The sequence below is a fragment of the Schistocerca americana genome, chromosome 3 (genome assembly GCF_021461395.2).
Source record: "Schistocerca americana isolate TAMUIC-IGC-003095 chromosome 3, iqSchAmer2.1, whole genome shotgun sequence".
Classification (NCBI taxonomy): Eukaryota; Metazoa; Arthropoda; class Insecta; order Orthoptera; family Acrididae; genus Schistocerca; species Schistocerca americana.
Window position 1 is genome coordinate 346,743,558 of NC_060121.1, and position 14,442 is coordinate 346,757,999.

At 41.2% G+C, this 14,442-nt stretch overlaps 1 protein-coding gene across 1 annotated transcript in view; it reads right to left on the reverse strand.

Moving 5' to 3' along the window:
* Nucleotides 1–14,124, reverse strand: part of LOC124605378 (vacuolar ATPase assembly integral membrane protein VMA21 homolog) — a 34,813-nt gene extending 20,689 nt beyond the window's left edge. Inside the window, exons 1-3 of the mRNA XM_047137014.1 lie at nt 13,917–14,124; nt 13,389–13,494; nt 8,836–8,980 (exon numbers count right to left, since the gene is read on the reverse strand). Of these exons, the coding sequence (XP_046992970.1) occupies nt 8,838–8,980; nt 13,389–13,494; nt 13,917–13,937 (270 nt within the window). The 5' untranslated portion in view covers nt 13,938–14,124 and the 3' untranslated portion in view covers nt 8,836–8,837. The remainder of the gene's footprint in view (nt 1–8,835; nt 8,981–13,388; nt 13,495–13,916) is intronic.
* Between the last annotated feature and the right edge of the window lie 318 nt (nt 14,125–14,442).

Consider the following 14,442-nt stretch of genomic DNA (forward strand, 5'->3'; position numbering starts at 1 on the left):
ATTTTATTTGCTGAGTATGTAAAGCAGCATGCCAAATTTTGTGGACCGAGCGAGGTGGCGCAGTGGCTAGCACACTGGACTCGCATTCAGGAGGACGACGGTTCAATTCCGTGTCCGGCCATCCTGATGTAGGTTTTCGTGATTTCCCTAAATCACACTAGGCAAATGCCGGGATGGTTCCTGTGAAAGGGTATGGCCGACTTCCTTCCCCATCCTTCCCTAATCTGATGAGACCGATGACCTCGCTGTCTGGTCTCCTCCCACAAACAAACCAACCCAAATTTTGTAATTTGTACAGTGATTATGCACTTAAACAGTAAGCTTGAAGTACTAATATTGACAAATACAGTGGCACTGCATCTACTACTTGACACTAAAGTTGGCAAGGTGCTAGCAGCATGCATGCACTGCTTCCTTTTCTACTGCTCCTTACTTCACTGCCACAAGATCAGCATACGGCCACTAACTGCCATTCAGCCAAACACTCTCTAGAGTACCTGATGGAGGCTGAAGCTGCTCCTCACTTTACTGTCCCAAGATGCAACTCTTCTGCACAGTGTGTGGTCAACACACCCTGGAGGCAAGCACACCTGCCATATTTTACGGACTATAAGACACACTTTAATTTTTAAGCAATACTTTTTTTACCATTTTTATTATTGCAATGCAAAGAAGACTAAAAAAAATGCATAGTTTATAAAACCAAACTGGCCTTTAAAACCCCTGAAAACCACCATCTGAACTTTCTTCTTCTTTTTCTTCCTCATTGTCATTGCTGTCCTTTTCATATATAAGATGGTTTTCACTGTCATTAAGAGGATTACTTATGTCACACTTCTTGAAAGATTTAACAATAATGTCTTTTCTCACTCTAGGCCACGTCTATTTTATCCACTGACACACTTATTTGTTTTTAGGTTGTTTTGAATCTCCTTTCATATGCACTTTAATGTATTTCTTCACAGAGACACTGAGGTTTGGTTTGTTTTGCTTTAGGATGCAAAAAACAACTGGGGGCATATGCACCCAAATCAAAACTATAGACCATGAAGACAGAGACGAGTTAAAAAATGACTATACATCCGTCCCAATTGACATAAGAGAAGACAGCTAAAAACAGACATGGAGAAAGGGCTAAAAAAAAAAAAAAAAAACCCATACAGAACAGAGGCCTGAAACTAAAAATTAAATGGCCTTCACCACATTGCTTTGGCGGATAAAAAGTAAAACGTGGTCAACAGCCCGTGCGTCATTTGCTAAAACGACTGATAACTCACATGGCAAACCCAAGCGGGAATGTAAACAGTTAAAAAATGGGCATTCCATCAGTAAGTGACAGACAGTTAATACTTGGGCACAATGCGTACAAAGTGGTGGGTTAGTGCCACATATCAAATGACGACGGCTAAAAAGGCAGTGCCCAATACGCATTCTAGTTAAAATGACCTCCTCCCGGTGGTAGGGCTGAGAGGAGGTTGTCCAAGCCACTGGGAGAGGCTTAATCCTGAGCTTATTCCCGTGACAGGAGGACCATTGGCATTGCCAAAGGGACACCATCTCCTGACACATGGCAACATAGAGATCATCGGAGGGAATATAGACACTAAAGGGCTGAGGTACAAGGACTGCAGCCTTGGCAGCAGCATCAGCTGCCTCGTTTCCTGGCAGATTGACATGGCCAGGATCCCACAGAAACATCATACTGGCTGCATCGAGAGTGAGCAAGTGACAGTTTTCCTGGACCCGCTGCACTAAGCGATGGGCGGTGTACAGTGCACATAGACTTTGAGTGGGCCTCAGCAGATGACACAATTGATGAGACTGTGTTGCCAGATGTACTCTGTGGCCTGATACAGGGCAAAGAGCTCGGCCGTCAATACTCAGCAGTTTGCCGGAAGCCGATATTAATAAAGGTGTCCGACAAGGCAGAACCCACGTGCAACTTGAAAACTCTGTCTTTTAAAAATTCCTGAAGGAAACAGGACAGGCGGTCACGGAAGCCCCACATGTAAAGAGTACAGAGGATACCAGTCCTCCAGCAGGTGGTGTATGCCTTCTCCACATTGAAATACACGGTCAGAGTCTGGAATTTCCACAGAAAACCATTCATGACATGGGTGGACAAAGTAACATGATGGTCAACTGCTGAATGCCGCACTCTAAATCCACATTGTGCATTCGTCAGTAAACTGCAAGACTAGAGCCACCATACCAGCCGGGCACGAATCATACGTTCCATCACCTTGCAAACGCAGCTGGTAAGAGGGATGGGACGGTAGCTGAAAGGAAGGTTTCTATCCTTACTGGGCTTAGGTATGGTTATGTCGGTGGCTTCACACCAATGTCCGGGAAATGTGCCATCTGCCCAGATTCGGTTGTATGCGTTAAGCAGGAAGTGTTTGCTCGCAAGAGAAACATATGAAAGTGGACGGCGTCTGGCCCTGAGGCGGAGGATCAGGATGAACTGAGAGCATGATCTAGCTCCCTCATAATAAAGGTGGCATTGTAGCCTCATGTTTCGGAGGAAAGAAGGGTATCGCCCAAGCCTCCTCCACTTGTTTCCGAAGAAGGAAGGCAGGGTGATAGTGGAAAGAGCTCGAAATATCCACAAAATGGCAGCCCATGGTGTTGGAGATAGTAATAGGGTCCACGATGACATCATCTGCTACTATCACAGGTTGGAAATTGGGCAATTGATCTTGGTCCCAGAGAGCTGTCAGAGGCTGGCCCACACAACAGAGGAAAGGGTGGAACTGCTAAAAGAACTACTGCATAAAATCCAGCTAGCCCTTCTGCAATCCCGAAAAACGCGACAACACTTTGAATGCATTTGTTTATGAGTGCAGTTTGCCGTCATAGGATGACTGTTAAAAATGTGGAGAGCATGTCTCCGTGCAGAAATTGCATCGTGGCATGCCTCAGTCCACCAAGGGACTGGGACACGACGTGGTAAAGTGGACATGCAAGGAATGGAACATTCTGCAGCAGTACATCTACATGGTTACTCTGAAATTCACACTTAAGTGCCTGGCAGAGGGTTCATCAAACCATTTTCATACTACTTCCCTACCATTCCACTCTTGAATGGCGCATGGGAAAAAGGATCACCTAAATCTTTCCGTTCGAGCCCCGATTTCTCTTAGTTTATTATGATGATGATTTCTCCCTATGTAGAAGGGTGTCAACAAAATATGAGGGTCACTCCAAAAGAAATGCACACTATTTTTTTTTTTAAATCCATCTTTTATTCTACATTTTCGAAAGTTTTACAGTGTGTAGATACATCCTTTAGGAGCAATATTTTCATTTATCCACATAATTTCCATCCCTCTCAACTGCCTTACGCCATCTTGGAACCAGCACCTGTATACCCGCAAGGTAAAATTCTGGACCAACTTGTTGGAGCCACTGTTTGGCAGCGTGCACAAAGGAGTCATCATCTTCAAACCTTGTTCCATCAAGAGAGTCTTTCAGTTTCACAAGAGGGATGGGACGGTAGCTGAAAGGAAGGTTTCTATCCTTACTGGGCTTAGGTATGGTTATGGAGACGATAGTCACATGGAGCCAGGTCAGGATTGTAAGGCATTGTCCATCCAAGTTCTGTGATCGTTTCCATAGTTTTTTTGACTGACATATGGCCGTGCATTGTCGTGCAACAGCAAAACATCCTGTTTTGCCGATGTGGTCGAACACAACTCAGTCGAGCTTGAAGTTTTTTCAGTGTCGTCAGATATGCATCAGAATTTATGGTGGTTCCACTTAGTATTATGTCCACAAACTAGAGTCCTTCGGGATGGAAAAACACTGTAGCCATAACTTTTCCAGCAGAAGGTGAAGTTTTGAATTTTTTTTTCTTGGGCGAGTTTGCATGATGCCACTCCATTGATTGTCTCTTCATCTCTGGTGAAAAATGATGGAGCCATGTTTCATCACCTGTCACAATTCTTCCAAGAAATTCATCTCCACCATTCTCGCACTGTTCCAAAAGTTTGCTGCATACTGTTTTTCTTGTTTCTTTGTGAGCGAATGTAACATCCTGAGAACCCTTGTGGATGCTTCCCACTGTCTCGTTTTCACAGCACAGGAATTCTATGACAGCACGTTGCTTCTGGCAAACATCAAGCGTAGCAACCATCTTGAAGACATGCTGTGATGGCGCCACTCACGAGAACAGGTTGAACTAAGTTTGAAAACAAGCGGGAAGGATGAATGTACACACTGTAAAACAGGATGAATCTACACACTGTAAAACTTTCACATTTGCAGAATGAAAACTGTATTTTTACAAAAATGGTGTGCATTTCTTTCGGAGTGACCCTCGTATTTTCACATTCGGAAGAGAAAGTTGGCGATTGAAATTTTGTAAATAGATCTCACTGCAAAGAAAACCACCTTTGTTTCAGTGACTGCCACCCCAGCTTGTGTATCGTATAAGTGACACTCTCACCCCTATGGCGCGATAACATGAAACGAGCTGCCCTCCTTTGCACTTTTTCGTCGATGTCCTCCGTCAATCCTACCTGGTAACATTTGTGAGATATTCCACCTGGTTATCACAACTGGGGAAATCTTGTTCTTCGAAGGTTGCCAGGGAGGAGTAAAGCTGCCAGTCAGCCTCAGTAAGCTGCCATTTGGATGTGGACGTAGATGGGGGAGGAGTCAGCCAACGGATAGCACAAAGGAAACAGTCACTCAAGTAGGTGTCAGAAAGAACATACCACTCAAGACAATGGGCAAGCTGGGCAGTGCAGAAGGATAGGTCCAAATGGGAGTAGGTGTCAGAAAGGAAAGTGGGTGCACTGTGTTAAGGTAGTAGAGGTTAAGCTGGGTAAGAAGGTTAGCCAAGAGTGCACCTCTCTGACAGGTCCTGTGAGAATGCCACAGGGGATGCCACACATTAAAGTCACCGATTAGCAAAAATAGGGGAGGTAGCTGCCCAATAAGCTGAAGGAAGTCTGCCGTGGCGACATCAAATGATGGAGGAACATAAACATAGGGAAAAAGTCAGGTGCGGAAGGAAAAGGTGAACTGCAACAGCTTGAATATGGATAGTCAGGGAGATGGGTTAAATATGAATGTCGGCCCCTTTTGAGCAGCATGACGCCCCCATGAGATGGAATGCCATCCTCAGGGGGAAGGTCGAAACGACCCGGTAAGAAATGTGAAAGCTCAATGCAGTCATGAAGGCACAATTTCGTTTCTTGAAGACAGAGTACAAGGGGACACTGCGATGCTAAAAGCAGTCATAAATCCTCTTTGTGGAACCGAAGGCCATGAACGTTCCATTGGAGGAGAGTCATGATGATGAGATGTAGGGGTGTCATCTCGGTGGCTGGCGAGTGATACCCTGTGGAGAGTCACTACTACAGGGCACAGAAGCAGGAGGATCCTGCTCCATGGGGTCCATAGAAGCATCGGCTTTCTTGAGTCCAATGCTGAAAAACAGTTGGTGATGTGCATCGGTGACACGGAGGCCAGCCGGGCTAAGGTATCACGTGGTGACTCCATCAAAGAGGATCTTCGAGTCACCAAAGGAGAAGACCATTTGCCTTTGGTGGATCTCTTCGAGGCTTTTCAGTTAGAAGAAGACTCTGGTGGTGTTTGGCTGGAGGCACAGAGGAAACCTCCACAGAAGTACTCCTCCTGTCCTTTCTGAACTACAGGTTGTGTAGCTAGTGGCTAGAGAGTTTGATGGCTTGTTGCAGAGCTGGATGGGGGATGCATGCTACCTTGACACTGGGCTATTTCACAACCTCAGAGTTGAATTGTAGGTCGCATGGCTGTGACCATGTTCTTCATGGAGTGAGGGGTAACAAGAACAGGGCTATAGGTGCCAGACGGGAGAACACAGGGTTTGTAACTAGGCAATAACTTCTATCACTATAGACCATGACTGTTTTATCCAGTGACACACTTGTTTGATTGTAGGTCATTTTACAGCTCCCTTCAGTGTGAATTAATGTTGGGTTTCATCTATCATCCATTTGTTCCGTTCCTCTGTCATATACATTTTAAATGGTTTATTTATAGAGACATCGAGAGGTTGCAATTGTGAAGTAAGCCCTCCTGGAATAACCGCAAGCTCTGTATTTACCTGTCACAGTTTCTCTTCCACAGAATTTTTCAAATGACTACCAAACAAGATGACAACTCTTCTTCAATAAAGCACAATTACTACTTCTCACACACTGTTAATCCACTATTTCATAGCAGCCTCGCCCATCTAGCCCTTGTCTTGTACATCAACAACAACTGGTAGTATTTCAGGTTTTGGCACTGTTTTGCACTTGAAAATGATAATTGGATTAAGTTTAGAACCGTCAGCACAACATGAAAGGAAAAAAGTGTAGTGTCTTTTTTCATGTCCACTTGTTTTTATAGTTACAGTTTTAGCACCTTTCATAGCAACAGTTCTTTCACTCGGCAAATCAAACGTCAGAGGAATTTCATCCATATGCACTATTTGGTTTAGTTCCACACTGGCTTTCTTTCGAAGCTGCACTGTAGTGCTACCTTACATTATGTACTCGAGTCATTTTTGTACTAATTCTAATGCCACTTTGACAGTGTCCCTGAATCCATTTCCATATTTCATCTCTTAGTTTTGGCCATTTTGCATTCAATCCTGTATTTACACATTTGGTCTTAATTTTTTTTCCCCCTTCTTCTTTATTAGTCCGCCAATTGCGAATGGCTTTTTCTATTGGCCAGGGGGCCAGAATACTGCTCAGCTGCCCTGTTTCCATGTTGTTCTGCATATGCTTTTACTTCTAATTTATAGCTTTCATCACATGAATACCTTTTATTGTTTTCCATTATGAAATTAGCTACTAACAAAAATATTCTACTGTTACCAATAACACAAATCACTTTCAATTCAAGTTCACCGGCGCCTTAGACTGCATTGACACCTAGGCTAGACAGTGATCTGGGTTTGTGATGGCAGGGTGGGAGGGAGACAGTGTTAGCAAGCTTGTGAATCCCTGGAACTCATGTTCATCTCATCAGTGCACTGCTGCTGCCAGTTGAATCCAATGCTGCCAGATAGAGAGTGTTTTCCTGCGGCTTAGAACATACAGCCATTTTTAAGACTGGTGGGAATTGTAAATGAAACTCTGGACATTTTTATATTAATTTCAAGTATAAGATACACCTGAATTTTTGAGGCAATTTTTCGAAGAAGAAAGTGCGTCTCATAGTGCATAAAATATGGCATCTTTTGATACACGTCTTCCAGTTGTAATGCTGTATAATGTGGACTTAATGTTACACGTTCAAAACTCTTTTCACTAAGTCAATAAATTACTCACTGTAAAAGGTTTTTAACTCTTTTTATGGTTTTTTTATGTATTACAATGATCCAATACATGTCCATGCTTGCTGATGATGTTTCACTCCCTGTTACCTTAAATTACCATATCAGTTTCCTGTCATTCATTATTTCAGGACTGTATGCACACTGTAGCATATATTAAATGGATTGTAGTAACTAGCCTGGCATTCATATTGCAGAATAATTAGCACATTAAGCATAAACTAATCATGTTTGAATGAATGATTCTAGAAACAGCAGCCTCAATGAGATTGCCATATTTTTGTCTGTGCAAAAGACACCTCAACAAGCATGTTATCCTATTATCAGCAATGAATCTCAGCACAGAATTATATCTAAAAAACAAAGATGATGTGACTTACCAAACGAAAGCGCTGGCACGTCGATAGACACACAAACAAACACACAAAATTCTAGCTTTCACAACCAACGGTTGCCTCGCCAGGAAAGAGGGAAGGAGAGGGAAAGACGAAAGGATTTGGGTTTTAAGGGAGAGGGTAAGGAGTCATTCCAATCCCGGGAGCGGAAAGACTTACCTTAGGGGGAAAAAGAACGGGTATACACTCGCGTGCGCGCACACACACACATATCCATCCACACATATACAGACACAAGCAGACATATACAGAGGCCCTCTGTATATGTCTGCTTGTGTCTGTATATGTGTGGAGGGATGTGTGTGTGTGTGTGTGTGTGTGTGTGTGTGTGCGCGCGCGATTGTATACTCGTCCTTTTTCCCTCTAAGGAAAGTCTTTCCACTCCCGGGATTGGAATGACTTCTTACCCTCTCCCTTAAAACCCAAATCCTTTCGTCTTTCCCTTTCCTTTCCTCTTTCCTGACGAGGCAACCGTTGGTTGCGAAAGCTAGAATTTTGTGTGTATGTTTGTGTGTCTATCGACGTGCCAGCGCTTTCGTTTGGTAAGTCACATCATCTTTGTTTTTTAGATATATTTTTTCCCACGTGGAATGTTTCCTTCTATTATATTCAGCACAGAATTAGTTTTACAGAATCATTCCACAGAATTAAAAACCTAACAAGTTTAAAAGTAGAGGGCTCCCAGAAGGAAAAAAGGTAGTAATGTATGGTTTTGTCTTCACCCACCAGTACATCTTATCCCATTTACAACTTTTGTAAAGTTTTCTTTCTTCTAATAAAAAATTGTGAACTGATAAATTACTTGTAAGAAAAAGATATACCTGAAAAATATAAGTCAGGTTGATTCATAACAAAAATTATTACATCAGAGGAATGATTATTCAAATCACAAATTGTGTTTATATTGTACTATATATAAAAATGCATTTTACCACTTTCTCATCTTACATTATCTTCACAACTAGAGAGACAATAAAGAATCATTACATAAATTATTCACACAGCAAGTAAGAAAATCACACAACTGTCACCAAATAAATACTGATAAAGCCTTCAACTATTAAATTTTGATGAATAATTTAAATTTCTACATGAATCAGAAGATTGACAAAAAATGGGCATCACCTTTAATCCCGTTTGGTAACAGGCTTAGGAGGTTCAGTCTCTGAATATGCTTTAATTATGAAAAACACCAATGAAATGTGCAGTACTATTACTGCAGTTATCGCTGAATACACATTAGCCTTGATAGAGTCATCAGACAGGATACCTGAAAGGAGATAATATCACTGGATGCATAATTTATGTCTATTATCATAATCATCATATCAGTGTTTTACATTGTATTGTTACATACACAGTGTGGAAAACATACATTCAGCAATGTTGTTTCTGTTGCAAAGAATTAAACTTTTAATTTGAAGCTACTTTGGGGTCATTGGAAGTGTCTGATTCCACCTGTCTTCTTTGACCCATGATGGAATGGTGTGCTGTGTGACGTCACTGTTGTGTGGTGTTTTTGAGTTTGTACGTCTTTGTTGATGCCATGTTGTTGTACTTGATGGTGCCCTATTGTTGTGGATGCTGATGAGTTGAGTTTAAGGTGTGTTACTGGGTTCATTTAAGTCTTGGCTATCACTGTGATAATGTGGGTTTACTTGGATTTGAGCAGTTAGTGCTATAACGTGGATTTGGAAGGGTTTGCTTTGTTTTCAGGGAGTTGTTCTATAGTTTTTTTTCTTTCTTTGTTTATGTTTTGGCAAATTGTGAAGTTTTGTCTGTTTTATATTCATGGTATTTCGGTTGTGTTTTAATTGATTGAATCAACTTTTTTTTTCTTTTTTTTTTTGCTGTTTGGGTTTTGGTTTCAGTGGTGTTCTGTGAGTTATGTCGTGGTTTGTGGGTTTCCAGTAGGTATCTAGAGTTGTGCTTGAACTATGTATGTCAAGTAAAATGTCCGATTCCACTTTTTGGAACTGCAGATTTTGGTTTTTGGTATTTTGGACCTCATTTGAGCTATACGAGTCAAGTGAAGTGTACACCTGTTGGTTTTGTGGCTGTAGCTTTATGTCTTGTATAATATTTGTTTTGGGATGGTGCAGTGTTTTGTATTATTATATATTTAGCTTGACCCCACCCTACACCCCCTATTTCCCACAGTTGTTATGTTAGTCTAATTTTATTGTTGGAGTGAGAGGTTCTTGTGCAATTTTTATTTCTGTTTGCATTTGCTGGCACATGTATGTATTGGCAACATTGTCGCCATTCATATACACTGGAAGTTGGCGTTTCCACCATACGCTTCCCTAATTCCCTACTTTTAAAAAATGTAATTACAGTATATCAGTTTCATGAATACCATATTGGATACATACTCACATAGATGACAAATGTTACATATATTCCTCCATAGTTAGCTCATTTACTTAAATACTCTATTATTGGTCTCAAGGCTACTTTTTCTCATTTCTAACAATGTGCATTCAAATATGAGAAACGTGCTGTTGAAACTGGTCACACAGTAATACAGGAATAATACAAAAAATTTTTGACACACAGATACTACTATAATTGCTAACAGTTGTCTGAAACTGATTTTTAAGTACCCTAAGGATTGTGTGCCTTGTGACATTTACAGACCTGGCATATAAATAACACTAACTTTGTACTGAAAACACAAGATTTCAAACACTGTTGTGTGTAAAACTTACATAAACAAATTATCACCTACACAAATGATTTCATTTATCAATTTAATATACAGCCCAACACAATAATTCATAATGTTTGTATAAAGTTGAAGCTTTATTTCGGAAGGGGAAACGAAATTCACTTCACTATTTTTTACCAAACCAAATAGGTCATCGTTGAACAGACGGATGTCAGTGTCCAACAGCACAATATTTCAGCAAGTGACCATGTTGCCATCATCAGGTGCTCTGATGAACTGGCCGCTTAGGGGCCATCGCAGAACTTCTGTTTCTTCCATCCCTTCCTTCAATCTGCCACACAATGAAGAAGATAGAGATATCGCACAGTGAACTAACTGACTTCATGTCAGGCACAGGAACAGCAGATGTGCATACCTGGGCATGAACCTAGGATGATTCAACTTGATAGGGGGAGGAGAGATGTCTGATGGAGATCTCCGACACCACAGCACATCAAACTGGAGGGTGGGAGGGATGGGGGGAGGAGGAGGAGGAGGAAAGTTCTCACATTCAAATTATTCTCTGAACCAAGAGCAGGTTCAAATCTGAAGAGGAAAGCTCTGAGATATTTAGCCAGTCATGGAACATATATAGGAAAGACAGATGAGAGGCCACATGAGGAGGAGTGTCCATGCAGTTCACAAAAATATTGTCTCTGTTGAGGTCCAAGTTGAGTGTGACAGTGAAGTCATCTGGTTGCTTGCAGCACGTGTAGATGAAATCAAGTTAATTGTTCGATGTTTTACTGGCCACCCAATTCTGTTGTGACAGTCAAAGAGCCATTCAAACAAAGTCTACGGTCAATAATGTAAATAATGTAATGTTGGAGGCAAATTTAACCTGCTGAGTAATGTTTGGAGATGGTATTACTAGTCCAGAGTGAGATTTTCACTCTGCAGCGGAGTGTGCGCTGATTTGAAACTTCCTGGCAGATTAAAACTGTGTGCCCGACCGAGACTCGAACTCGGGACCTTTGCCTTTCGTGGGCAAGTGCTCTACCATCTGAGCTACCGAAGCATGACTCACGCCCGGTACTCACAGCTTTACTTCTGCGAAAGGCAAAGGTCCCAAGTTCGACTCTCGGTCGGGCACACAGTTTTAATCTGCCAGTATTACTAGTGTCCCATTTGACACAATCCAGTCATTTAAATATCTGGGCATAACGTTGCAAAGCAGTAAAGTGAAAATACTATGTGAGAACTGCGGTAGGGAAGGTGAATGGTTGACTTCGGTTTACTGGGAGAATTTTAAGGAAGAGTGGGTCACCTGTAAAGGAGACTAAAGGTTGCTGGTGCGACCTATTCTCGAGTATCACTTGAGTGTTTGGGATCCATATCGGGTAGGATTGAAGGAAGACATCGAAGTAATTTACAGGGGGATGGCTAGATTTGTTACTGGTGCGTTCGAACAACGCGTAAGTGGTAGAAAGATGCTTTGGGAATCCCTGGAAGGAAGGCAATGTTCTTTCTAAGAAACACAACTGAGAAAATTTAGAGAACCGGCAATAGAAGTTGACTGCTGAATGCTTCTACTGTCTCCAACATACATTGTGCATCATGTCCATGAAGATAAGATACGAGAAATTAGGGCTCATAAGGAGGCATCCAGACAGTTGTTTTTCCCTCACTTTATTTGCGAGTACCGACAGCAAAGGAAATGACAAGTAGTGGTACAGGGTGCCCTCCGCCACACACCGTACGGTTGCTTGCTGAGTATCTATGTAGATGTACAGGAAGAGGAGAAGGAGGGGAGAAAGTGTCATGTCAGTTCCTAAGTTATCAGTTTATCAGTGCACTTGATGATGTCAATGCTGTTGGCTGCTGAAATATTGTGCCCATTGAACACTTACACCTGGTTGTTCACCTATGAACTATTTCATCATGCAGTAAACGAAGAAAAGCTAAAGAATCACAATTTTGTATCATCTTGCCAAATTTTATCAAAAACGAAAAGGAGGAAAAAAAAAAAAATTTCCACGAGTGGAAATGAAAGTAAACGTACAAAGCATCAGACAGGGCACAAATGCCTCCTTTTTCAAATTAACTAATAATTGCTGCTACACCCAATCAGTGTATTAAAAATTCATATTCTATGGAAGTCATTCTTTAAATAAGTTCTGTTGATAAGTACAAGAAACCAACACCCTTCAGTTTTTTCTCTGAACACTGACAAATTTTGCAGTTCAGATTTTGTTACCAACACAGTGACACTCCCAAGTGCATAGTGTTAACAAGGGTTTAAATGATTATGACTGGTACTGATAACACTGTTTTTAGGGAACCAAATATTTTACCTAAGTGAAATGAATGCTAGGCTTCCACTGAAAGCATTTCATATGGGCTTAGCAGGACAGAGGTATGGAGATCTTGTGGCCCATTCCACCCATCAAGCTTTGTGCAAGTTTGGGTTAGTGGCTGAATAAAGTGTTCTGCAATGAATCTGATTCACAATTGTGTCCTTCAGTAAGAATCACTTAGGTATCACCCCTATGACACAGAAGGAGCATCCTTTGTGACAAATGACAGTTCAAACAACTCTCTTCTCTAAATGTATACCTCATTCATAAATACTAGGCCACACATTATATGCCTATTGTTATCCACGGGCTTACGAACTTCATGAATCAAATCAAAGAAAACAAATTCCTGCCATTACAATGGGTTTACATTGCATACACTACATGTAACTATTCATTCTTCACAGTACTTTCATTACAGTCCTTCTGAATACAGGTCTTGAAGTGATAAGTCTTCACAACTTCTTTTTCCTCGCAGGAAAACCAACTATATTGTTCGGGACGACGCTGTAGTGGCATGTTGTAGCCGTGACAGGCTAATGTATAATATTAATTAAATAGGCATTACATGGCTACGTCATGATAATCGGCTCGATTGCAGTGATTATAAAATTGCATGAGGAAAACAGCAAAATTATAAATGAAATATATGATTCACCTCTTCCACTTACCGTTAAAAATCACATACTTAACACCAAAAAATGTCGCCACGGGTAATATCATCACGCCGAAACAGTACATAAATACTGTCCTAATTATGTCGATGTCCGACGAACCCTACAAATAAGCATGAAACTCAATATTCTGGGATGTTGACTAAGCCATATAGATAACATTAAAAGAAAAACAAAAAACACTGACCACTTCATTTATAAATGAAGTGTACCGGAAAATAATGAAACTTGCTAAGAGGAAATTAAAATTTTTTCTGCTTGAGAACCACTACCACGCCACAAAAGAATTTCCGTAGATTTCCGGTTACTAAATCTACATGTTGAATAACATTACCGCAAAAGCCAATAATGGAACAGACCGCATGTAGAGGAATACTCTCTGAGTTTATATATTAGAATTGTGAGCTTATTAACACACAACAATTCATAAAGTGTTGTCTGCAGATATGGTCTACGGAACAAACAGAAAGCTAAATTACTATCATCACAAATATCCTCAATACAATCACTTCCACACGCACTTACTTTTGGTATCCTGTTAATCATGTCACCACAGTTAGTGCACACACGAATATAGGAAAATAATGCCCGACGGCTTCACACGCTTTATCAGCTGCACCTTTGCCAGTCACATGTCTTTACTAACCAAGTAACCAGTGTTTATCTGCTGCTTTGAATATACATACACAAGCGATGATCGACTGCAATGATGCTATTGTCACTTTTGTTTGCGCACCGGCAGAGACCTCAACTACCTTCCAAGAATAGCCCGTCCACAGGCCACGATCTATCTGCGCAGATAAATGTGCAAATGTCTGAGCACGCAAATAATCGTTGCAAATACAGTGCGTTCATACGATAAAATACACCTCGTCGGTCCACACTCACTTGGTCCAATCTAGTATCTACTTCTCACCCGCCATCTGTCGGTCTACAAAAGATATTTCAGCGGCAAGTGGCTATGCTCTCGCAACATTAAAGTTTAATTCATTTATACAGAATCGTAATGGAGGAAATTCTGTTATGGTCTGTGATCGCAAACTATACTGAA